A 27,158-nucleotide genomic window follows, 5' to 3' on the forward strand; every position below is an offset into this window, starting at 1 on the left:
TCTTTCCTCCCCCTCCCCCTCTTTTCCCTCCCCCTCTTTTCCCTCCCCCTCCCCCTCTTTTCCTCTTTTCGGCCGCGAGCTCGCCTGATCGCGGCTGGTCCAACCGGCGTGCGCGGACGTCACAAGTTCATGGCGCAGGCGCGCGATTTGAGATCGGGCCGACCGCGGGACTTGGGTAGTGAGGCCTGTGGGGGAGAGAGAGATAGAGCGCGCGCCGTGAGCCTGCGGGACAGCGGTAAGTATCGGCCCGAGAACCGGGTGTAAAGTGGCGGCTCGGCAATCCGTGCCCAGCGCCCTGATGGGAGCCCCGCACCAGCGGTGGGAGCAGTTGCGGCTTCCCAATGGCGGTTGGCTGAGTGAACAATTACTTGTCGGCAGGCCATGCACCAGGATCGCAGCGACTGCTCTCTGCACCTTCCCCAGCCAGGGTGTGAGCAACGTGGAGGCCAGTTCAGGGCTTTCCTTCTGGATGTTAACCCAGGAGTAAAGCCCCTGGTGGTGCAGAAGGTCTCCCCTTCCTCCCCGCGATAGGAATAAATAGGAATCGTCAGACCCACTGTATCGTGAAATCGAATAAAATTATCAACTCGTAGTGGGAAACGGCAGCTTCATGTTCCCTGTGCTACAACTGCAAACAGATCGAATTAAACGAAGATTTTTCTTGTGTTACAAATTGAACAATTGTGCAGTATACTGTGATCTAGTTGTTTTGCTGCTGGCATTATTACCCATCGTTAGCTGTCCTGAGATGATGGTCTGGCACATCTTTAGAATTTTGAAAATACTACTTGGTGGCTTGTTGGGGTTCATCAGAAGGCAGTCAACAGTTTTACCATGTCTGTGTGGGACTGCAGTCACATAAAGGTCAGACTGGGCTATTGATGGCAGGTTAGCTTTTCTCAAGGACATTTGGTTTTTAGAACAATAGGACAGCTTTTTTAGTCAATTTGTGAATGGATACCAGCTGCTTAATTCCACAGTTGGTAAAACTAAATTCAAATTCTCAAACTACCATGAGTGGGATTTTAACCTCATTCTATGTCATGATCTGCAGTTGGCCATACGGCATCGTGTTTTTGAACATAAAGACATGTTGAGAATAAGTGTAAAGCTAAATGTGTCTCCATGCCAGCACAGAATGAACAAAATTTGTTACTCCCCATAGGCTGAAATTATGTATTAACTTATAGCTGAAAAATTGGTTTAGGAAGACATTCTTATTTATTGCCCAGGATTTGTGCTGAGGTTTAGATGCAACTTGCCCGAGAGTGTTGGTAAATTGGGGCATCATAGCTGGGCCAAAGCCTGTCCTTGAATGATGTTGACATAGAACATAGAACATAGAACAGTACAGCACAGAACAGGCCCTTCGGCCCTCAATGTTGTGCCGAGCCATGATCACCCTACTCAAACCCACTTATACACCCTATACCCGTAACCCAACAACCCCCCCCTAACCTTACTTTTTAGGACACTACGGGCAATTTAGCATGGCCAATCCACCTAACCCGCACATCTTTGGACTTTTTCCAGCAGGAGTCAGTGAATAATGATTGGCAGATTAATTTATACCTTTCCAGCCCAGGGACCACGATAGAACACCAAATTGATTCAATACCTTCACAAGCCTTTTTTGCTGTATAAAAATGAAAAAGTCTGTACTACTTAGTTACCCTCTTAAAGCAAAAGGAAAGATAAATAGTCTGGCCTGGGCACTTATCTATTCTTACACTTAAATGAAACAAGATGTGCACTTTTATATGGAGCAGGATCATTCATTCTTTCTCCCCGCTCTGCCAGCTACTGGTGGAAAAAACACACCTCATTTTAAACCTATTTAATTCAATCAATTTAAATAGAGAATTTGGTTTTGGTAACATTCTAAATGGGGACAGAAATGAGTTGTTGAAAGAAGGGTACATTTGTGCTGAAGCAACAAAATATGATGTATATCATTGCTGGGATGAGCACTCTGCTCCTTCACACAATATGGGAACAGGATAATTAAGGATTGGCTCTAGATATTTATGCTCAGGGTGGGTTGGAGGTGGGACTGTTACATGTGGATTTGTCTGATCCTATGTTTCTTGGAAGGGGAATATGTTCTTCGTCAAGGTTATTTTCCTCTGGGCAGGAGCCAGGTTGCTGGGGAGTGGTAGAGGCATATGAATATGGGTTGTAATGTGATCCTGAAATAGATGGTGAATAGAGGTGGCTTCTTGGAGTGTCTGAAGATTTACAAACATTAGCAGAGCATGGGAGATTGAATTATGATCATTTCTGCAGAAAAAGGGCAGTGATAGCTGCTCAGGATGGGACAGACACAATTTCTGCTAATTGGGGGAAATTGTGGTTGGAGAGAGTGGAATTGTATCGGATATTGTGCTGTTATTGCATTCAATTTGGTTTCTCAATGTTCATCTAGCGGCCCAGTTATTGTGTTTGGTTGTGTAGCGTCTACTGCATTGGGCCAGTAGTCTGTTCTTGTTCATGATTTTTTTCATGAGCTTTGCGTAGTGATTTGTGGGGACAAATGCAGAATACTGTAGATGCTGGAATCGCTGAAATAAAAACAGAAAATGTTTGAAAAACTCAGCATCTGGGAAGAGAAAAACATTTAGCATTACAAGTCGAAGACCTTTGGATGTGATTAGTGTTTTTGGAGCACTGTTACCATCCATGCTGAGCTGTCCACTTTTAAAACGTTTGTTGATGTATTTTGATAGATCTGTGCTAACCGTGGCACACTTCATTTTTGTCAAAAGTTAATATCAGTTCTGACCTCGTGTAGTATTTGAAGATTGTTGCCATTCAATTTGTGGTGGTGATCTAACATTAGGTGCTGCCCCATTGTAGTGTTGTCATATTATTTTTTTTTAAATGTAAAAGTCCCCAATTATTTTGTTTCCAATTAAGAGGCAATTTAGCTTGGCCAATCCACCTACCCTGCACATCTTTGGGTTGTGGGGGTGAAACCCATGCAGATACGGGGAGAATGTGCAAACTCCACATGGACAGTGGCACAGGGCCAGGATTTGAACACGGGTCCTCAGCACCGTAGTCGCAGTGCTAACCACTGTGCAACTGTGCTGTTCAATTCTCATTGTTTTTTTGCATCGACAAGTGCTGTTCATACTGAAATCTTGAGGCCAATTGCCACTTTTATTTATATACAGGTACAGTGTCTCAAATCCAGCTGTCCAAAAACTGGTCACTGTAATAATGTATTATACATCAATTTTGATTAATACAGAAACAAAACTTTCCTGGACTATTTGGCTCGGAGTAACATTTGCATGATGCGCTCCAGACTAGTTATCGGCTTTGTAACTTTGTGCGCTGCTCTACGCATGTTCCATGTGATCCTTGATCCTACCTGACTGTTTGATTGGTAGCATAGTGGTTAGCACAGTTGCTTCGCAACTCCGGGGTCCCAGGTTCGATTCCCGGCTTGGGTCACTGTCTTGCGGAGTCTGCACGTTCTCCCCGTGTCTGTGTGGGTTTCCTCCGGGTGCTCCGGTTTCCTCCCAAAGATGTGCGGGTTAGGTGGATTGGTCATACTAAATTGCCCTTGGTGTCCAAAAAGGTTAAGTGAGGGTTACTGGGTTTTGGGGATAGGGTAGAGACGGGGGCTTGAGTAGGGCGCTCTTTGTAAGGGCTGGTGCAGACTCAGTGGGCTGAATGGTCTTCCGCACTGTAAATTCTATGATTTCTATGATAAAAGCAGTTGAATATTACATGTGCCATGATAGTATTTACATTGATTTTGCGATTGGGTTTTGCTTATCTGGAATAAGTATTGAACAGAAAGACCACATACAAATTTGGGGCTATTTATCAGAGCTATCTTCTGGGGTTCCATGTCCATGTTGTCCAGTCAATCACTTAGGAGAATGATCCCCCCCCCCCCCCCGGATTTTCCTATCTTATGCACTTATACTGCTTCAGTCTCTTGAACATGCTGACTACATTTACCCACTAAGATTTTCCCCTCTGCATTTTGTCTTCGGATAAGGTGAATTTTGGTTCATTAGCTGCTTTTTTCCCACAGGAATTAATCCACATTGAATAAGAACATAAATGAGGATTGCCTACAGCTAAGAAGACATTTGGCAAGTTCTCACTTAAAAAGACATACTTAGTCTCATTTCACAATTCAACAAAGAGATTTTCAACTGTTTTGTTCAGTTGGCTAATATTCACTTTGTGTTATAAAATCAGAAAATGCTGAGATATTCTACAGGCCTGGCAGCATCTGTGGAGGGAAACAGTTAATGTTTAAGGTCAATGACCTTTCATTGGAACTTGGTTATTTTATCTGACCATGTATTTTGGATTAAATTAAGAATTTGGCAGGTTTTGCAATATCAAACTCTTTCTCAATCTTTGAACAGCGTTGAGTTGATTTAAAAAAAGAAATCTCTCCCATAAATTGATAATGTATCTTCTTTAAAAAAGGTGCCGGTTATAGCCATATTAGTAGCAGTAATGGTTGAACTGCTTCTTTATAAAGTTATACTTGGGCTCATCAACTCGACTTGTAGCAATACATGTGTCTGGACACAAACAGTATAATAGCCATTTAGCTGGTTGTCAAAATGCTTGGGTTTCATAAGATCAATTTGCTTGACGTGAATTGTTCACAATGAATAAAGTCAAACCACTACAATATATTTTAATCAATGAGCTGCTGACATTTAAATTGCGGCACATTGTTCTCTGGATCAGATAACCTTCCGTATTGTGAAGTCCTTTACACTTTGTTTTTCACTCATGATATTGTTTTTTTTTTAAGACTTGAACACTTTCAGGTTGATCATGGGCTTGTAAAATTTCCTGACTGCAACTTGTATCCATTTAAAAATTCACATTTTCCTTTTGCTCCCTATCCCGAATACAAATCTGTCCTGTTGTAACACACGCATCTCAGTTTTAATGAATCATTACAGGTTTAATAATCTTGACTTTGTCACCGTTAGGGCATAAAATTTAGTGACAGAATATGGCTTTTGTTTTGCTACCTTCCTATGGAGAAAATACACAATTTATATTTGTCTTCTATATAAAATAGAATATGAATAATGTAATTGTCTAAATGATTCTCATTAAGGACCTATTTGTAAGCATTGTTTGAGCTGTGGTGTAGATTCAGTATAATGGAGTCTTTATGGCACAGAAAGAGGTAATTTAGCCATAGAAAGAGGTCATTTAGATGAAATTGGAGAACCACATAGCTGGAGGAGGCACCCAATTTATGTGGTGATGTTAGGAATTGAGTTCTGGGTTTTTGACCCAGCAATATGTGGTGGGTCATTATTCGAATGGATTTGGCTATACTTTAAAACAACTTCAACATAACTAATTTAGATGCTGATGCTACAATTATAAGGTCGAAATTCAAATCCAAACATGACTGATGCAATATCTTTGGTTTCAAGGGGCCTATGTGAAATGAATAAGCAGTACCACTGGGTTCACAGCAAATAATGTTCCTTTAAATTTGGAAATATCACCTGCCCTGCTACCTCCTAGGTGTCAAATTAGCTGTTTCTCCCTGGTGGAGCACTGCTGTTTCCATCTCTGTACCCAGCCATTGCCCCCCCCCCCCCCCAAAAAAGTTCAGGTATTGGATTAACTAGTCTGCTACAGATGGTTCACTTCTAATCTTCCATCACATGCTTGTCATTTATGTGCCATTTTCAGATTAAAGATATCCTGCTTATTTATTTTATCCCTGAAAGATGAATTGTCTTGGAGGGGATACTGCAATGATTTACTTCCATTACACCAGGGCTTAAAGACCTAAGTTATTTGCAAAAGTTTCATGAAGTTTGCTTGTATTTCTTTGATTTTTCAAGGTTATGGGGTTGGTTTTCACGAAAATAAAGGGAATCAATTGGGTAGATACAGAAAAATGCTATTTCCTGCAGTGGGGAATCCAGAACACTGGGCTATAATATTTTCTTTATCCATTCATGGAACACGAGTGTCGCTGGCAAAGCCAGCATTTGTTGCTTACATCTAATTGCCCAAAAAGGATGTGGCGGTGAGCTGCTTTCTTGAATCACTGCAGTCTATCTGGTATAGGTACACCCACAGTGATGTTAGGAATTGAGTTCTGGGTTTTTGACCCAGCAATGATGAGTGGCGATTATAATTCAAAGTCAAGATGACTTGGAGAACCTGCAAGCAGTGATGTTCCGATGTGACTGCTGCCTTTGTCATTCTAGGTGGGAAGTGGTAGGGAAGCTGCTGTCGGAAGAGGCTTGGTGAGTTGCTGCAGTGTCTTTTGTACATGGTGTACACTGCTGCCACATGCACCAGTGCTGGAGGGAGTGATGTTTAAGGTGAAGGATGGAGTACTGATCAAGCAAGCTGCTGAGGCCTGGATGGTGTTGAGCTTCAAGGAGGTTGCTAGAGCTGCACTCATCCAGGAAAATGGAGAGTATTTCCTCTCACACCTGGCTTGTGCCTTGCAGATGGACGGTGGACAGGTTTTGAGGAGTCAGGAGGCAAATATTTGCCACAGAATTCCCGATCTCTGATCTGCTCCAGTAGCCACCATATTCATATGGCTGGTCCTGTTATGTTTCTAGTCAGTGTTGACCCCAGGACATTAGTGGGGATTTCAGCAGATGTAATGCTGTTTAGTACCATGAGGTGGTTGGATTCTCTCTTGTTGGAGACGCTCGATGCCTGGCATCTGTATGGCACACATGTTATTTCCCACTTTTCAATCCAAATCTGAATGCTGTCCAGGTCTTGCTGCATACCAAGCTTCTGTTCAAAATTCGAGTGAGATCAGTTACGAGTGAAATCGCATTTTTCTTTCCACAATGGGTAATGGAAATGTGCACCACTGTCCCCCAAAAGTCTTGAGGCTTGAATGGCCCACTTCTGTTTTTATACTCCTTCCCTTCTCTGGACGATAATCAACAGATGCAGGTTTGAGTTCCAATAGATGTAGGATCACCTCACGAGCAGCAAAGAGCAGTAGATCTTAAACTTTTGTTTCTCTAAAACTCAAGGGAATTTGTATCTTTGATCTGAGTTTGTTTTCAAACCTACCCTTTAGGTAACACCTTCTGTTAGCTGTTATTCAAGTATTCATCTATATATTTGACATCTGCCTTTAACTTAGTGGAATAGTTTACATATGATAACTTGTGGCCTCTTGAATCCAAATATTTAATAACTAAAGCAAATATGATGCAGTTTTTAAACACTGTTGATTTGTTGATTTTATCCAAGGAAATTTCATCTAATTTGGGAGAAATTAGTTTCAGATTTGAAACATGATTCTGCTTTGGCCATTACATTTGTGCTAGGTGGAGAGCATGCAGTGCAACTGTGTTCAAAAATGTCACCAATTATTTAGTTGATGCTAAAACATATAATGCAACCATATCTTTTTTTTGCCTATGTCTAAACCTCTTTTAAAAATGCCTTTACCCAAGATGCAGACAGCTATGGATAAGCAAGGAACAATTTATTTTTTGTGTCCAATGGTAATTGGAATTTTGTTGTTGAGTATTTCGTCAATACCTTCTAACATGAGGACTTTTAAAAATAAATTAAACAGGGAGTTTTAATCAGTCCAGATGTGTCACGTGTTTTAATTAAAAGTAATTTGGCAACATCACAATTTCTATATATTGTGATTACCTGTCGGTACCGCAATCTTGCATGATGTTGCAGTGTATTTATTGCTTCTAAGTAAATACAAATTTCTATGCATTGAGAAACTGGATTTTTATTTCTACAATAACATTAGGAATAGGAACAAGAATTGCTCTGCAAACTAATTTTCCTGCCCTATCCCTTGATTTCCTGAGTGCCCAGGAATCTGATGACCGTCTCGAATACTGATGTTATTATTGAGCATCCCGGTCACTCTGGGTGCAGAATTCCAAAGATTAAAAACCCTCTGGCCCCTAATTCCAAATTCTCCAGCTAGGGGAATAAGGCTCTCAACATCTACTTTGTCAAAACCTCTAAGTAGTTCATATGTTTCAATGAGAACATCTCTTCCAAATTTTGGAGAATATAGGCTCACAATCAACATAGAAGAGACCTTCCCATCCCAGGATTCAACTTTTATTGTAGCTCCTCCAAGGCAAACATATATTTACTTGGATAAGGAGGCCAAAGGTTTTCACAGTACTCCACATATGGTCTCATCAAAGGCTCTGCCAGCAAGATTTCCTTATTCTTGAAGCGCAGCTGCCTTGCTATAAATGTGAATCTATCATTTGCTTGCTGTTAACGTTTTTGTGATCCATGTGCAAGAACACCCAAAACCTTCTGAATATCAACTTTTAATAGACTCGCCTTAAAAAAAAAAATGCTTTTCTAATTCGGTCATCTAGTACTCGAAGTCAACGAAACGATATACCGTACAAAGAAGTGGCTTCGTTTGATGCCCATTCGTGATGCTTATTCAATTTTTCGGGTGTAGTTAATCCTAATGCATGAACTATACAGTAGCTGTAAATAAAAAAAAACAAAACGGTGGATGTGGGAGCCCGCAGGCTATTGCAACTTGCGGGGAAAATGCCCGATCCATTCTCCATATTTACAGTTGTATTTATGGTGGGGCAGTCTGTTCAGCCTTCTGCAGGTATCTGCTGTGCAAACTAAGAGACAGGGAGACCACTCCCCTGTGAATTCATGCTGCAGATCCGCGCCGGTGCAGTGGCGTGCGCAGGCGCGGTGAGGGGCCGGGGGGTTGTAACAAACCACCTAAACGTTGATTTGCTGTTACTATAGTTACCGACCAAGCCCCTCTTCCGACTCGTTTCTCATTTAATATCAGGGACTGGAACTGAAAACACAGCGTCGACTTGACTTTATGCCCAGGTAGTTTCTTCAGCTTTCATTCGGAGCCAATGTAGCTTCCCTTGTCTTTCTCGAAGCAGTGGCTCTGGAGTTTCTTTTGACAACTTGGAATTGTATGGACGCGACTTATGAATATCGCCGGGAACTACTCCAGATTCTGCGAGGTTTAAGTAAAATCGATCAGTTGTAAGTGGACGTTTTGTTGAGATCATGTTGGCTTATGCCGCTTGGCAGACTCGTGGCGTTTATTATCTTGCGGCTACTGCAGATCCATTTCAAGATGTTTCTGGATGTTAAAGCGATTTAAAAATAACCGCTAGGACTTTACCTGTAAGCTGGCTGGCTGTCAAATAGGTTGTTATACATCATTGAATTAGAGGTCGGATCTGTCGGAAGGCTTTGGTTGATCAGTACGGAGGTAGTGGAATTCCATGGTGCAGTTATATACAGGACAGTATTACTTGAGGCTTTCTGACATTGTTTAAACTTACAATACCGTTTAGCAGTAGGGAATGTCTCATTAAGCTGTTAGAAACAGCCTGTCAGAAATACGGAATTTGGGCGGATTGCTAGTTTTGAAAATATATATAAGGCTGCTTTAGTAACTATTAAGTATCTTTACCAATCCAGTGGGCAACAAGATATAAATAGTTTTTGTTCAAAGACATCTCATTTGTGTAATTTATTCCAGTGTATGAATTGAAACTTATTTCCTGTGGTAGCCTCTGGTCCTAGAACTTGAGACTTTAAACCAAGGCCCCATCTCCCACCTTCTCCCGCTAAGGAGATATAAAAGAGAGATATAAAAGGTCCCTTGGTAAAATAAATAGTGAAGCGCTACCAGTGTTGCCAACCTCGATCCCTCCCTACCCCTCCCCCAGCAAAAAAAACCCCTTTGTTTTTCTCATTGCTGTCATGGAATTTTGCCATGTGCAAAACATGTTCTGACACCTCCATACATTACAACAGTTGAATGCATTTCAAAAAGTACTTCATTGGTTGTGAAGTGGAATACGCCTGAGGACATGACTTTCATTTGTCAATAAAGATCCATTAATGGGTCTAATCATGTGGTTTCAAGGCTACAGAAGTTTATCAGCCAAATACCTGGCCTGCAATGTTAGATAAATTCAATAATTTGTTACATTTTAATTAGTTAAATAATATACTATCGTGGTGGCTTGGATTGATTTGTGCTGCTTATTCCTTTGTTTTGTTGTGTTCCATATTCCTGTACTATAGTTCTAAAAAGTAATTTATGATTCTGGAACCAGCAGATTATTATAAATAGTGGAAAATGTACTACCCATTTTACATAATTGGAGATGCCGGTGCTAACTGGGGTGGGCACTGAAAGAAGTCTTACAACACCAGGATTCACCTGAAGAAGGAGCTGCACTCCGAAAGCTAGTGATCCAAAACAAACCTGTTGGAATTTAACCTGGTGTTGTAATATTTCTTACTGTTCTGTTTGGAGCCATGGCTTAACATCTGATGCCAGTTTTATTACCAAGAATACAAATTATACTTGCACTGTGTATAAATGTGATTAGTTGCTAAAATGGAAGCTTCTGTAAGGAAGATCCTGGCCTGGTAGTCAATAAACCCTGCTGGAAAACCACTTGGGGTATGGGACTTTTGCATTGAGGCTATTATCTATCTATTCAAGCCATCCTCTTGATATTACACTCCATTCATTATAGGTGTTGCTTTGTAATGAAATTGGCGTGTTTTTTTATCCCAATCTACAATTGTGTGTAATTTAGATGAGACAAGAAATAATCAGAATCTTGCCATTTGCCATTTTATGCGGGAGGGGATAATATTGAATTTTGGGATTCAGTGGGTAAATTATATTTAAACTATGTTGGCGTTACCCCTTTAACAGCTAACTACTTTAACTTTTCCTATCTCTTCTAAAAATGTTTATTTCAAGTTTTTTTTTTAGTCTCTGCAACCACAGGTATAGGAGCAGAAGTAGGCCATTTGGCCCATTCAATAAGACCGCCATGCAATACAATCATGACTGATCTGATATAATAATCCTCAGCTCCACTTTCTCACCTAATCCACATAAACCCTTGATTCCCTTGCTGATTAAAAATCTGTCTATTTCAGCCTCAAACATCCTTAATGGCCCAGCCTCTGCAATAAAGAATTCCACAGATTCACTCCACTCTTAAGATATAAGAATCCTCCTTGCCTGTCTTAAATGGGCAACCCCATGCCCCCTGGTCCTGGACTCTCCCACAAGAGGTAACAACCTCTCAGCAGCTACCCTGTTAAAACTCACTGAGAATCCTATCTGCCTCAATAATAAGAACATAAGAACTAGGAGCAGGAGTAGGCCATCTGGCCCCTCGAGCCTGCTCCGCCATTCAATTAGATCATGGCTGATCTTTTGTGGACTCAGCTCCACTTTCCGGCCCGAACACCATAACCCTTAATACCTTTATTCTTCAAAAAACTATCTATCTTTACCTTAAAAACATGTAATGAAGGAGCCTCAACTGCTTCACTGGGCAAGGAATTCCATAGATTCACAACCCTTTGGGTGAAGAAGTTCCTCCTAAACTCAGTCCTAAATCTACTTCCCCTTATTTTGAGGCTATGTCTCTGCTGTCACCCGCCAGTGGAAACAACCTGCCCGCATCTATCCTATCTATTCCCTTCATAATTTTAAATGTTTCTATAAGATCCCCCCTCATCCTTCTAAATTCCAATGAGTACAGTCCCAGTCTACTCAACCTCGTCTCATAATCCAACCCCTTCAGCTCTGGGATTAACCTAGTGAATCTCCTCTGCACACCCTCCAGCGCCAGTATGTCCTTTCTCAAGTAAGGAGACCAAAACTGAACACAATACTATACAATTGCAACATAACCTCCCGAGTCTTAAACTCCATCCCTCTAGCAATGAAGGACAAAATTCCATTTGCCTTCTTAATCACCTGTTGCACTTGTAAACCAACCTTCTGTGACTCATGCACTAGCACACCCAAGTCTCTCTGAACAGCGGCATGCTTTAATATTTTATCGTTTAAATAATAATCTCGTTTGCTGTTATTCCTACCAAAATGGATAACCTCACATTTGTCAACATTGTATTCCATCTGCCAGACCCTAGCCCATTCACTTAACCTATCCAAATCCCTCTGCAGACTTCCAGTATCCTCTGCACTTTTCGCTTTACCACTCATCTTAGTGTCATCTGCAAACTTGGACACATTGCCCTTGGTCCCCAACTCCAAATCATCCATGTAAATTGTGAACAATTGTGGGTCCAACACGGATCCCTGAGGAACACCATTAGCTACTGATTGCCAACCAGAGAAACACCCATTAATCCCAACTCTTTGCTTTCTATTAATTAACCAATCCTCTATCCATGCTACTACTTTACCCTTAATGCAATGCATCTTTATCTTATGCAGCAACCTTTTGTGTGGCACCTTGTCAAAGGCTTTCTGGAAAACCAGATATACCACATCCATCGGCTCCCCATTGTCTACTGCACTGGTAATGTCCTCAAAAAATTGCACTAAATTAGTTAGGCTTGACCTGCCCTTTAAGAACCCATGCTGCGTCTGCCCAATGGGACAATTTCTATCCAGATGCCTCGCAATTTCTTCCTTGATGATAGATTCCAGCATCTTCCCTACTACCGAAGTTAAGCTCACTGGCCTATAATTTCCTGCTTTCTGCCTACCTCCTTTTTTAAACAGTGGCGTCACGTTTGCTAATTTCCAATCCACCGGGACCACCCCAGAGTCTAGTGAATTTCAGTAAATTATCACTAGTGCATCTGCAATTTCCCTAGCCATCTCTTTTAGCACTCTGGGATGCATTCCATCAGGGCCAGGAGACTTGTCTACCTTTAGCCCCATTAGCTTGCCCATCACTACCTCCTTCGTGATAACAATCCTCTCAAGGTCCTCACCTGTCATAGCCTCATTTCTATCAGTCGCTGGCATGTTATTTGTGTCTTCCACTGTGAAGACCGACCCAAAAAACCTATTCAGTTCCTCAGCCATTTCTTCATTTCCCATTATTAAAACTCCCTTCTCATCCTCTAAAGGACCAATATTTACCTTAGCCACTCTTTTTTGTTTTATATATTTGTAAAAACTTTTACTGTCTGTTTTTATATTCTGAGCAAGTTTACTCTCATACTCTACCTTACTCTTCTTTATAGCTTTTTTAGTAGCTTTCTGTTGCCCCCTAAAGATTTCCCAGTCCTCTAATCTCCCAGCAATCTTTGCCACTTTATATGCTTTTTCCTTCAATTTGATACTCTCCCTTATTTCCTTAGATATCCACGGTCGATTTTCCCTCTTTCTACCGTCCTTCCTTTTTGTTGGTATAAACCTTTGCTGAGCACTGTGAAAAATCGCTTGGAAGGTTCTCCACTGTTCCCCAACTGTTCCACCATAAAGTCTTGGCTCCCAGTCTACCTTAGCTAGTTCTTCTCTCATCCCCTTGTAATCTCCTTTGTTTAAACACAAAACACTAGTATTTGATTTTACTTTCTCACCCTCCATCTGTATTTTAAATTCCACCATATTGTGATCGCTCCTTCCGAGAGGATCCCTAACTATGAGATCATGAATCAATCCTGTCTCATTACACAGGACAAGATCTAGGACCGCTTGTTCCCTCGTAGGTTCCATTACATACTGTTCTAGGAAACTATCGCGGATACATTCTATAAACTCCTCCTCAAGGTTGCCTTGACCGACCTGGTTAAACCAATCGACATGTAGATTAAAATCCCCCATGATAACTGCTGTACCATTTCTACATGCATCAGTTATTTCTTTGTTTATTGCCTGCCCCACCATAACGTTACTATTTGGTGGCCGATAGACTACTCCTATCAGTGACTTTTTCGCCTTACTATTCCTGATTTCCACCCAAATGGATGCAACCTTATCCTCCATAGCACCGATGTCATCCCTTACTATTGCCCGGATATCATCCTTAAATAACAGAGCAACACCACCTCCCTTACCATCCACTCTGTCCTTCCGAATAGTTTGATACCCTCGGATATTTAACTCCCAGTCGTGACCATCCTTTAACCATGTTTCAGTAATGGCCACTAAATCATAGTCATTTACGATGATTTGTGCCATCAACTCATTTACTTTATTCTGAATACTACGAGCATTCAGGTAAAGTACACTTAAGTTGGTTTTTTTACCTCTGTTTTGAATCTTAACATCTCCAGTTTTATTCCTTTTGTTATTACTGGGCCTATTCACTGAGCTCCCCTCAGTCACTGTACCTTGTACTGTCGCCCTTTTAGATTTTTGACTATGTCTTCTCTGCCTTGCACTTTTCCCCTTCCTTTTGCTTCTGTCCCTGTTTTACTACCTTCCAACTTTCTGCATCGGTTCCCATCCCCCTGCCACATTAGTTTAAACCCTCCCCAACAGCTCTAGCAAACACCCCCCCTAGGACATCAGTTCCAGTCCTGCCCACATGCAGACCGTCCGGTTTGTACTGGTCCCACCTCCCCCAGAACCGGTCCCAATGCCCCAGGAATTTGAATCCCTCCCTCTTGCACCATCTCACGAGCCACACATTCATCCTATCTATCCTGACATTCCTACTCTGACTAGCTCGTGGCACTGGTAGCAATCCTGAGATTACTACCTGTGAGGTCCTACTTTTTAGTTTAACTCCTAACTCCCTGAATTCCGCTTGTAGGACCTCATCCCGTTTTTTACCTATATCGTTGGTGCCTATGTGCACCACGACAGCTGGCTGTTCACCCCCCCCCCCCCCTCCCCCCAGAATGTCCTGCAGCCGCTCCGAGACATCCTTGACCCTTGCACCAGGGAGGCACCATACCATCCTGGAGTCTCGATTGAGTCCACAGAACCGCCTGTCTATTCCCCTTACGACCGAGTCCCCTATCACTATAGCCCTGCCATTTTTCTTCCTGCCCTGCTGTGCAGCAGAGCCAGCCACGGTGCCATGAACCTGGCTGCTGCTGCCTTCCCCTGGTGAGCCATCTCCCTCAACAGTATCCAAAGCGGTATATCTGTTTTGCAGGGAGATGACCGCAGGGGACACCTGCACTGCCTTCCTACTCTTGCTCTTTCTTTTGGTCACCCATTTTCTATCTCCCTCATTAATTTTCACCTGCGGTGTGACCAACTCGCTAAACGTGCTATCCACGACCTCCTCAGCATCGCGGATGCTCCAAAGTGAGTCCATCCGCAGCTCCAGAGCCGTCAAGCGGTCTAACAAGAGCTGCAACTGAACACACTTCTTGCACGTGAAGGAGCCAGGGACAGTGGACGTGTCCCTGAGCTCCCACATCACACACGAGGAGCATGACACGGGTCTGGGATCTCCTGCCATGTCTTAAACCCTAGGTAAACTAAAACAACTAGAATTTCAAAGTAAAAATAAATAAATTAGACAATGAAAAGAAAAAGAGAAACTACTTACCAGTCACTTACCAGGGTTAAAAAGCACCTCCTCACACTCTGCACCGATTTACCTCACTGCACCAAATTACCAAGTTGCAATCCCCACTCTGGATGAGTCTCACTCCGGATGTGTCTCCTGGAAAAGCGCTAGCTTACTGTGTGCGCTGTCTGTCTGTCTTTTATACAGACCTCAGCTAACCGATGACTCAAAAAATACCTTCACTTCAAAGAGAAGAATACAATGTGCCCCTAAACAGGCCTCAGATGATTGACAGACAACTGCCTCTCAGCAATTAGGGTGGGGGCAGCTTCAACCAATCAGACACTAAGCTACACACTGCACTTTTAACTGAAAAACAGCAGAATTAGATTTTCCACTTACCTTTGCTGATTTACCTCACTGCACCAAATTACCAAGTTGCAATTCCCACTCTGGATGAGTTTCACTCCGGATGTTTCTCCTGGAAAAGCGCTAGCTTACTGATAATAAGGCCATCTTTCATTTGTATATACTCCAATAAGCACAGATCCAACCTACTCAACCTCTCGTGAGAAAATCCCTCCGTACCTGAGATCAACCAAGTGAACCTTGTCTGAACTGCCCCCAATGTTAATATTACATTTGTAATTTTGTCCTACTAGGCTGACTTGCCGTGACATAATATTCAGGCTCAATTTACTTTTTACAACTTTATGTACCTTGATAAAGTTCCTTTTACATTCTGTAGCATGTCCCCATTGTTCATCCCTTTTGAATTTGCAATTATTCTTGTTGACATTTTTTCTTCTGCACTAATGTTTTCTCCGTAAAGTTTGGTGACCAAAATTGTGCATAGTATTTGATGCGTGGTTTGATCACTGCTTAATAATAGATGATCATGTAGGCATGGACTTCACCGTTCTGGCTTGTTTCTTGAATTGTTTTTTGTCTTGTAGGAAATTGTTTTTTCACATTGCCTTGTTAGTGCAAGTTGCAAGTCTACATGTATGCCAGTACTTAACTTGCACCTCCATTTCACAGTTTGCCCCTGCAAATTCTATTCCTGTTGCTTGCTTTTTCTACTGCTACGCAATATTGCACATTATTGGTATTGAGTTTCATTTGTCACCTTGTCTGTCTATTACATGTTGCTCAAAATCCTCTCTCAAAATGTTACGTTCATTCTCTATCACTGTTTCATTACTTTGGTGTTGTTTACAAATGTCGTAACTGGCTTTGCTATCCAGATTAAGAGTGAAGATAAAGAAAGAAAGATTTGCATGTACATATTGACCACCAGATCCCATCAAGGGCTTTACAGCTAATGAGTACCTTTTGAAGAATAGTTATTGTTGTAGTTTAGGAAACAGTGTGTTACTATCCCAGCTAACATTGTGACTGGACAGTCAGGTCCCAGAATGGACGGCAGCTCATTAGATCTTTATTGTTTAGGGATGTCGATGAACAGAGTCGCAAGACTACCTATTAACTTTTTAACAAAAGAATAAAACCTTTTATTAAACAAGATAGAATTGACAATAATACACTACTCCTTCACTCCGACTAGACCTTTACAAGTACACAGTTTTATAAGGGTAACACAAATTACAATTTATCTTGTACTCGGATGTTCTCAGTAGATACACACTGCAAGTAAATCAACAGATGAAATATGGTCAGACACGCCTCACTCTGGAACCATGTGCCACCCAATTTCTGTGGATTCCTCATCAAAACTTGGAGATGCTTGATACACTTAGCCAATGGTCTTAGTCTCACTGGAAATCTTGACATCTACACCGTGTTTTCCAAACTTCATATTAAAAAAAACACTTTGGAATCTTCTCCCAACAATGCTTTCTCTCGGATGCCTTCGTCAGGGATCCACTTTGAGGATTTCAGTCTCTTTTTCAGTACACCTCTCCCTTGAATTACCACATGCATTTAAAGTGCCACGCAGTCTCTCAGGTACCCAGTCAAACTAGTTGGCTGCCCCCCAATCCGAGGCATGATTGAGAAGTTGAAATACGGATTGCCTGCTCCTATCCTGCACATGCAACAAAATACTGCAGGCCATAGGGCAGATAACCTGTTCAATTGACTTCATAGTTGTCGGCGGGTGCATTGCCAATCTGCGGCAACCAAAATATCATGCGAGTGCCGGATGACGTTGGGATGCGTCTCCGATGTCATCACGCGTACTTGATGCTTATCTGGATCTGGCGTGTGCTTGCCCAAGACGCGCACAATTCTGCCTAGTGTTTTGCAAGTTGGGCAAAATTTAAATTATTACATTTAAAATCAATGCAGAAAATTTGAAACTTGAAGCCTCCACTAATTTAGCCAAAAGTGGGCAAATACATAGCATTTTGGAAACTATAAAATCTAGTTTTCTGGTTGTGCCTCAACTATAAATTACAAAATAGGATGTTTCCCTGGTTTTATTACCTCCAGACTCCAGTATTATAATTCTGACCCAACTAACCTCCCATCTTCCACTCTCTTTGAACTTGAGCCCAAAACTCTGTTAAATGATATTTTAACCCCTTCAAAAGTTCACTGATGTTATCTCAGTGCTGGATGACCTATATTGTTTCTCGATCTGTAAGCACCGGTAATTTAAAATTCACTTCTGTGTGTTCGGACCTTTCCCATTGCTTGACCGTCTAAATCTCCAAATCTGTCAGCAACTTTGGCCTCTTGCTCTTCCAAAAATCTCTTAATTTCCCCATTGGTGGCCGGATCTTCAGTAATTTAGTCGAAAGGGAAAATGCTGGAAAATCTCAGCAAGTCTGGCAGCATCTGTAGGGGGAGAAAAGAGCTAATGTTTTGAGTCCAATGTCTCTTTGTCAAAGCTTTGTCAGACCTTTGACAAAGAGTCATCAGACTCGAAACGTTAGCTCTTTTCTCCCCCTACAGATGCTGCCAGACTTGCTGAGATTTCCCAGCATTTTCCCTTTCGTTTCAGATTCCAGCATCCGCAGTAATTTGCTTTTATTCAGTCATTTAGTCTCTCTGTTTGGCAATTCTGTCCCAGGCCCTTAGTTTCTTTCACTTTTCCCTTGCACTTTGAAACCCTCTAAAACCATTTTCTTTGCTCAAGCCTTTTTCTGACTGTACATGTGTGAACCATCTTGGGATGATTCTGTTGGAAATTAGTGGTATGATCTTAAATTTATGAGAACCTGAAAATATGTGATTTCACATAAGATTTTGGATTAATATTCTTAATTGGTAAAATTTGATAAGCTACATCTAACTCTTTCATTTTCTGCCTTCAGGTACAAAACTGGAGAGGTGTTAGTTCCATAGCCTCGCAGGCTTACAGACATTCTGGACTTTTGATTGTAAGCTTCAAGGTCTCCAAGCAAAATGAAATTGAAGAAGGGAGTTAACCCTATATTTTCATTATTTCTGCAATGTGTGATCGTGGTGTGCAATCTCTTATTTATCCTACCATTACAGCTCTTTGCGGGTTCACGGCGTAGGCCCAGCGTAAGAGCAAAATCAATTAGTAATCATCCTGCTGGCCCATACAGATGTGTGGAAAGTTTGGATCGTCTATTAGCAAGTCTGTATCCTGGTGCTGATACCCTGGATAAAATTTTTCAATTTGCCACTGATGGCTTTAGACATAAGAACTGCTTGGGAACACGTGAAATTCTTAGTGAGGAAGATGAAATTCAGCCAAGTGGAAGGGTCTTCAAAAAGGTAATTGATGTAACTTTCCTTTCGACGTTTTTGCTTGACCTTCTTGATATTGTCATGTCAACTGATATCTTTTAAGACAATTGGTGATTTGCACATTTATATTCAGCTCTTGGTTAATTAATCAATCCATGATTTTGCGGTGTTGGGTGTTGCCTAATCTATTATTTAATAGATTCTTGCACTTTTATGGCAACATTTAGCAATTGTATTTATGTAAGATAAATAAGTAATCCCTTTGCATTGCACCAAATAAATCCTCTTAGGAAACTTCTCTGGGAACATTTGCAGTATGTTCACAAAGGTAAAATTTAGACAGGGAAAACGTAAATGCATTTGCAATGAGACTTTTTTTTGCCTAAATTCAAGACAGCAATTTTGTTTTACATTTTCACTTGTATTTTGAGGGCTGATATATATCCCTTCTCAGAAACTTTTGATCTGTTCTGTATCATTCTAGTTTGCCATTCTTGTTTGGAAAGAAAACTCTTTGTTAAACACATGCTGCCTGCTGTGGCAGTGTTCTTTTTAAATAAAAAAGATTAGTGTTTGTGTATTTTATTTACACCAAGTTTCAAATTCTGCAGCTTTTGCAGGAAACTGAATAAGCAACCTATCTTTCTTTAGCTCAGATTTACTTCATAACTGTTCTGCAAATTTCATGGAAGTCTTTGGTTAAGTTTAATGCCTCACTGGAGGCAGAAATGGATACCTAGAAGTGAAATACTAATATTACTACCACCATTTACTCTTTGTTCGTAAACAAAAGCATTTTCGCACTCTTCAACATGGCACAGAACAATCTCATAAGGACCGCACCTATGAGAGGGAATAAAAAGAGGTAATCTTAGAGAGGCTGTGTGTTCCGGGACAGCAGTTGTCCTACTGATCGTCAATGTAAAATATCTAGTACAAAAGAGAAAACCAAACTTTTTGAAGGCAGTTTGACTGCAACACCCTGGGCTATTTTAGTTTTCATTTTGCTCTGGTTTAAGAGTTTGAATGCAAAAGAATACCAAACTTGCATTGATCAAATTGTTCAATACCAGACTGCAGCAAACATTTTACTTGCCCCTTGAGGAGAGGAAAACAGTTTGTATTTAGTATTTGCACTCCTGATTCCTGTCAAATATCTTGGCATTTTCAATTCCATATTGTGGCCACTATGGCGATAGATATCCCAAATTCTTACGGCAGAGAAAGCAATTTGTTTTTGTTCTGCATAACTTAGAGGCAAGGATGTGCGCCAGTAGTATTGTTCCCCATACCTGAATCCTTTCCTTCCCTGTGAAAAAAGTATTCACATTGGAACATGGATATAATGCAAGTGTGATCTTGGATACTGAGTGCCAACAGGCAGTTTAACTGTGGACGGTAGCACAGTTCTATCGGTAGCCTATCCTGAGCCAATCTGCGTACTTCCATGTAGAGTTGATATGCTAGTAATCAATTGCAGAAACCATGGCTGTTTTTGTTTTACTTCCATAAACCAAGATTACTAAAACTTATTGTAATGTCTCCCACTTTTCTTTTGTTTGAGAACCATTAACTCTGGGATCAACCGAGTTTCTGATCTTTGTGATGTGTGATTCAGTGCTTTAACGCACAGTATTCGTAGAGATTGAAACTATTAAACAACTGATATGTGCCTCTATTTTCCCCAGTAAACGTGGATCAGTGCCTTTAACCACTAAATCCACAGAGGAATATTCACTTAAGTTCTATGATTTTGTGGGCTTTGCATTGTGAAATGCTTTTGTATTTGGTGGAGTTTGCCCCTGTGAGCTGACAGTTGGTTAATTCGATATTTTTGCCGCCTTTTGTTACACAAAGGGACAGCATGGTGGCGCAGTGGGTTAGCCCTGCTGCCTCAGGGCGCTGAGGTCCCAGGTTCAATCCCGGATCTGGGTCACTGTCCATGTGGAGTTTGCACGGTCTCCCCGTGTTTGCATGGGTTTTACCCCCACAACCCAAAAGATGTGCACGGTAGTTGGATTGGCCACACTAAATTGTCCCTTAATTGGAATAAATGAATTGGGTACCCTAAATTAAAAAACAAAACAAAAAGATAATCATTTGTAACTCGGTTCGTTAAATGTTAATACGTTCTGATCCATTAAATGCAAGACACCTGGTGTTAGGGGATGTCCTATGTTTGCAACCAGTATACCTAAACCAACATAACCTAAACCAACATAACCTAAATCCTCTATCTATACATGTATGTAGTTTAGTTGCGAGGATCAAACCTGAACGATTACTTCAGTCTCCCTTTTTTCTCTTGCATATTTAAAACAAAAATTTAGAGTACCCAATTAATTTTTTCCAAGTAAGGGACAATTTAGCATGGCCAATCCACCTACCCTGCACATCTTTGGGGTGTGGCAGTGAAACCCACGCAACATGGGGAGAATGTGCAAACTCCACACGGACAGTGATCCAGATCCGGGATCGAACCTGGGAACTCGATGCCGTGAGGCAGCAGTGCTATTCACTGCACCACCGTGCTGCCCCTCTCGCGTATTTTGAGACATTTTCTCCTGTTTACTTCCATTCGTGATGCCCAGGCATAGCATTTATTTTATTTTCTCCACCGAGATACATTGTCTCCCCCATCGCAACCCCAGTTGACCAAAAAAAATCCCTCACATCTCACAATTACCCTTTTTGTATTTTTTGGCTTTCTGCTAAGAAAGACATCCAAGGGGCGGCGGTCTCCGTTTCGATCCCAGCTCTGGGTCACTGTCCGTGTGGAGTTTGCACATTCTCCCTGTGTTTGCGTGGGTTTCGCCCCCACAACACAAAGATGTGCAGGGTAGGTGGATTGGCCAAGCTGAATTGTCCCTTAATTGGGTACTCTAAATTAAAATAAAAAAGATTAAAGAAATAGCTCCATCTCTGCTTCTTTATGAGCTGCAAATATCTTTATTGGTGATTTTCCAACTTGCCACACCTACTGACTAATCTCATCACTCCTTCCTGATTCACTCAGATTCACTCATAGATCCACCAGTGGATCCTTGGACTTTACCAGCAGACCCCAAATCATAGCTTTTCTCTGCATTGCGCTCTGGCATGTCCGTTATTCCTTGGGCAAGGCACTTAACAACCACAATCTTATTGCACATGATGGAATTTATATCCTGGCTTTGAATTAAACTTGGCTCGCACCGTTCGCCCTTACTGAAGCCTCCTGCCAGATCCTAAACTCCACATGTACCCTGACATGGTGATGTGGGTGTATCACCAAATTACACCGTAGTTTTCTTTTCCACCAATAATGTCTCATCCTTTGAACACCACTGTATTCTATTTCCTTTAAAATCCTCATTGTCTAATCCCTGCAGTCCCACCTCAGGTTTTTCTCTTATCCATGTCCTTTTTCTCCCTCCGACTTTGCTCAGAACTATCATTAGTTATTTCAATCTTTTATCTCTGTTCCTCTTAGTCCTCTCTGTTCTGAATTTATTGACCACCTTTCATTCCATAATCTTTTCCTCCATTTAACTCTTCTACACATAGAACATGACAGCGCAGTACAGGCCCTTCGGCCCTCGATGTTGCGCCGACCTGTGAAACCACTCTAAAGCCCATCTACACTATTCCCGTATCATCCATGTGTTTATCCAATGACCATTTAAATGCCCTTAATGTTGGCGAGTCCACTACTGTTGCAGGCAGGGCATTCCACGCCCTTACTACTCTGAGTAAAGAACCTACCTCTGACATCTGTCCTATATCTATCTCCCCTCAATTTAAAGCTATGTCCCCTCGTGCTAGACATCACCATCCGAGAAAAAGACTCTCACTGTCCACCCTATCTAATCCTCTGATCATCTTGTATGCCTCAATTAAGTCACCCCTTAACCTTCTCTCTAATGAGAACAGCCTCAAGTCCCTCAGCCTTCCTCATAAGATCTTCCCTCCATACCAGGCAACATCCTGGTAAATCTCCTCTGCACCCTTTCCAAGGCTTCCACATCCTTCCTATAATGCGGCGACCAGAACTGCACGCAATACTCCAAATGCGGACGCACCAGAGTTTTGTACAGTTGCAACATGACCTCATGGCTCCGAAACTCAATCCCTCTACCAATACAAGCTAACACACCGTACGCCTTCTTAACAGCCCTATCAACCTGGGTGGAAACTTTCAAGGATGTACATGGACACCGAGATCTCTGCTCATCCACACTACCAAGAATCTTACCATTAACCCTGTACTCTGTATTCCTGTTACTCCTTCCAAAATGAATCACCTCACACACTTTTCTGCATTAAACTCCTTTTGCCACCTCTCAGCCCAGTTCTGCAGCTTATCTACGTCCCTCTGTAACCTGCAACATCCTTCCGCACTGTCCACAACTCCACCGACTTTACTGTCATCTGCAAATTTATTTACCCATCCTTCTACGCCCTTCTCCAGGTCATTTATAAAAATGACAAACAGCAGTAGCCCCAAAACAGACCCTTGTATTACACCACTAGTAACTGAACTCCAGGCTGATCATTTCCCATCAACCACCTTCTTCTTACTGCTAGCCAATTTCTGATCCAAACTGCTAAATCACCCTGAATCCCATGCCTCCGTATTTTCTGCAATAGCCTACCATGGGGAACCTTATCAAACACTTTACTGAAATCCATATACACCACATCAACCGCTTTACCCTCGTCCACCTGTTTGGTCACCGTCTCAAATAACTCAACAAGGTTTGTGAGGCACGACCAACCCTTCAGAAACCCGTGTTGCCTATCCCTAATCAAATTATTCCTTTCTAGATGATTATACATCCTATCTCTTATAAACCTTTCCAAGACTTTGCCCACAACAGTCTAGGCTCACTGGTCTATAGGTACTGGGGTTGTCTCTACTCCCCTTCTTGAACAAGGGGCAACATTTGCTATCCTCCAGTCTTCTGGCACTATTCCTGTAGACAATGACGACATAAAAGATAAAAGCCAACGGCTCAGCAATCTCCTCCCTAGCTTCCCAGAGAATCCTAGGATAAATCCCATCCGGCCCAGGGGACTTATCTATTTTCACACTTTCCAGAATTGCTGACACCTCCTTTTGAACCTCAAGCCTTTCTAGTCTAGTAGCCTGTATCTCAGTATTCTCCTCGACAACATTGCCTTTTTCCTGTGTGAATACTGACAAAAAATATTCATTTAGCACCTCTCCTATCTCCTCGGACTCCATGCACATCTTCCCACTACTGTCCTTGACTGGCCCTGCTCTTACCTTAGTCATTCTTTTATTCTTGACATACCTATAGAAAGCTTTAGGGTTATCCTTGATCCTACCTGCCAAAGACTTCTCATGTCCCCTCCTGGCTCTTCTTAGCTCTCTCTTTAGGTCCTTCCTAGCTAAATTGTAACTCTCGAGTGCCCTAACTGAACCTTCACGTCTCATCTTTACATAAGCCTCCTTCTTCCTCTTGACAAGTGATTCAATCGCGATCTCAACCATGCCATTTCCTATGGCCTCTGCTCCCAAGTTCTCTTCATGCAGATATGGCGGTCTCTGTACACTTAATGTTTACTGCTGAAATTAGTGCATTGTAGTAGCAGACCTGACCTTTTCAATGCTTCCAAGGTCAACCTCCATTCGCTGTTAACTTCAAGTCCAAACTCCGCCTGTATCCTATCTTGCACCCCTTCACTCCTCTCCTTGCCGACCAACATGGAGTGTCATGCTCGGATGTCTTAAATTTAAAATTCTCATCCTTACATTTTAATCCCTTCTTTGATTTCCTTCTCCCTCTCCCTAGCATGAAGCTTCCTCCCACCTTATAACTGACCCATTCCCTTCCTCTACCAACCTCTCACACCCATGACTCACACCCTCCCCGTTCCCCATTATTGGCAGCCATTACCTTCAGCCACTTAGGCCTTAGACTCTGGAATTTATTCTTAAATCTCTCCATCTCCTGCTGTTTATTCTTAAAACACACCTCTTTGACCAAAGATCGCATCCTGAAATGTCTTTCTTTAACTTGCCGTTTTATCTGATTGATGCCACTTTGGACATTTTTATAGTTGCCAAATAAATGTAAAGTATTGCTGATTGATTAGTGTTGCTGGCGTTTAGGTTCATGACATTGCAGAAATCAACTTTAATAATGCTTAATTTCAAACAATGATCAAAGCCACTGGAACTTTTTCATTTCAAGTTGATCAGCTGATTTTCCCAAGATAAATGTTTCTATCTCGCTCCGTTCACTGGAGACCTTTGTTAAAATGTTTCAGTAATGCCAAGTTATCTCCGTCTATGTTCAGCTCAAGAACTTAAATTCAAGGTTATGCAATGATGAAGCAAGTTTTGTGTTGGTGATATTTTCTCACCTGGGACAGGAGAGTTGCCAATAACCGTTCTGTGAGTCACCTTTAAAGGTGCAGGAATATTAGAATTATCTGCAAGCAACCTCTTTGAACTTGGTGCTGCAGTGATGTCCTAAGTATGACTTGCTCAAGAAGATTGTATCTAAATTCTGTTTATGCAGTGTGAATATAATAGTTAATCTTCTGTCAGCTGTCTTGTCCTGTCTGTAGAACACTGCCTTGCCTACCCACCCCCTGAAAACCTGAAGAGCTGCATTTGGATGTTTTGCTGTCTGGACATGTTACTTGTATTCATGACCTCATATAAAAGCTATAATTCCCAAGCTGAATAAGATTGGGTTACAAGAGATTTCAGTGCTACGATAGAAACATTCTATTTGTTCTGAAATACTCAGCTGACAAGGAAGCACAAGGCGTGAAATAGAACACAGAACATGCAGTGTAGAAGGAGACCATTCGGCCCATCGAGTCTGCACCGACCCACTTAAGCCCTCACTTCCACCCTATTCCCGTAACCCAATAACCCCTCCTAACCTTTTTGGACACCAAGGGCAATTTAGCATGGCCAATCCACCTAAGCTGCATGACTTTGAACTGTGGGAGGAAACTGGAGCACCCGGAGGAAACCCACGCAGACACTGGGAGAACGTGCAGACTCCGCACAGACAGTGACCCATCGGGGAATCGAACCTGGGACCCCTGGCGCTGTGAAGCCACAGTGCTATCCACTTGTGCTGCCCAAATAGTTTTGCTGTAACCATTGACCTTGAGGAGAACAGGGAACTTCTATTGTTTAAAATGATAGGTGGCCAAATATCCCATCACACTGTTAAAGCAACAAAAATAATTCCACTGTCCTGTTTTTTTATCTTTTCTCTGATTCAAATAGTTCTTTATTTTTGTGTGAACCTGGAGACTGAATCCTGGTGAGCTGTTCAACTGGAAGTATTACATCAAGTTAGCCAATTTCTTGGTATCCATATTGGGCTTATATAGTTGGAGCGGGGCTGGAGGAGATCAGTAGGTCAGGGATAGATGGGAGCTCTGGAGAGACTGACAAAGATGTCAATATGTCGCAATGTGGGGAGGGGGGATTGGGGGAGGAACAGGGACACTAGAAACAAGGGAGGAATCATTTCCTATTGGTTAAAGCTCTTTGGCGTCATGTCAAAACTGTCTGACAAAACACGCAAGACTTTTTTATTAAATTGGCAGCAGGAGAAAGGGACATTTGTTAAATGTACTGAGACCACAAGCACGTAGACAGAAGACCAGAGTACCATGCTTCTTTATGCATTTGTGCTCCTCAGCCTTGTCTACCGTAGCCCCACCCCGTTTCCACTCCCCACACGACTATTGTTTCAATGACATTTTTGTCAATTTCTCCTGTGCTCCCACTATCCTTCACCTCCCAACCCCCTCTCCAACTATATAATACATCACATTTCTATCTCCCTCTTCAGTTCTGAAGAAGAGATGCTGCTAGACCTGCTGAGACTTTGCAGCATTTTCTGTTTTGATTGTAACATCTACTTGCCCTGGCTGCATACCAGCACATACCAAGGAACAAAGCTGGGACCATCTCCTTCAATTAAAATAAATTGCCAACATGTGGAACGTTTCTTTGGTAGAAGACACAGCTATTTATTTTCCATTTCAATATAAAGTTTGATTGAAAGCTTCTTAGATTCTAGCATTTTCAATTGTCTAAAGAAATTTGATTAGGACAAAGGTAGTCACTCAAAAACAAAGCAAATATTTTCAAAGCCAACCGAACTTGCATGATCTTTTACTGCTGGAATCTTTGCTTCAATTGGTAGATCAGACTCTGAGTACATACCGGTT

The 27,158-nt window shown here is 41.8% G+C and overlaps 1 protein-coding gene across 4 annotated transcripts in view; it reads left to right on the forward strand.

Moving 5' to 3' along the window:
- The first annotated feature begins 99 nt into the window (after positions 1 to 99).
- The window catches only part of acsl3a (acyl-CoA synthetase long chain family member 3a), a 139,651-nt gene continuing 112,592 nt past the window's right edge, over positions 100 to 27,158 (forward strand). For 2 of the 4 annotated variants that reach the window (XM_038817603.1, XM_038817606.1), the window contains exons 1-2: positions 100 to 235; positions 18,542 to 18,971. In XM_038817603.1, coding sequence (XP_038673531.1) covers positions 18,633 to 18,971 — 339 coding nt within the window. In that variant the 5' untranslated portion in view covers positions 100 to 235; positions 18,542 to 18,632. Of the gene's footprint in view, positions 236 to 4,053; positions 4,113 to 8,865; positions 9,025 to 18,541; positions 18,972 to 27,158 lie in introns of those variants that run through there. The other 2 variants (XM_038817605.1, XM_038817604.1) reach the window with 2 other exon arrangements.

This window comes from Scyliorhinus canicula, chromosome 13 (genome assembly GCF_902713615.1).
Source record: "Scyliorhinus canicula chromosome 13, sScyCan1.1, whole genome shotgun sequence".
NCBI classification, from domain to species: Eukaryota; Metazoa; Chordata; class Chondrichthyes; order Carcharhiniformes; family Scyliorhinidae; genus Scyliorhinus; species Scyliorhinus canicula.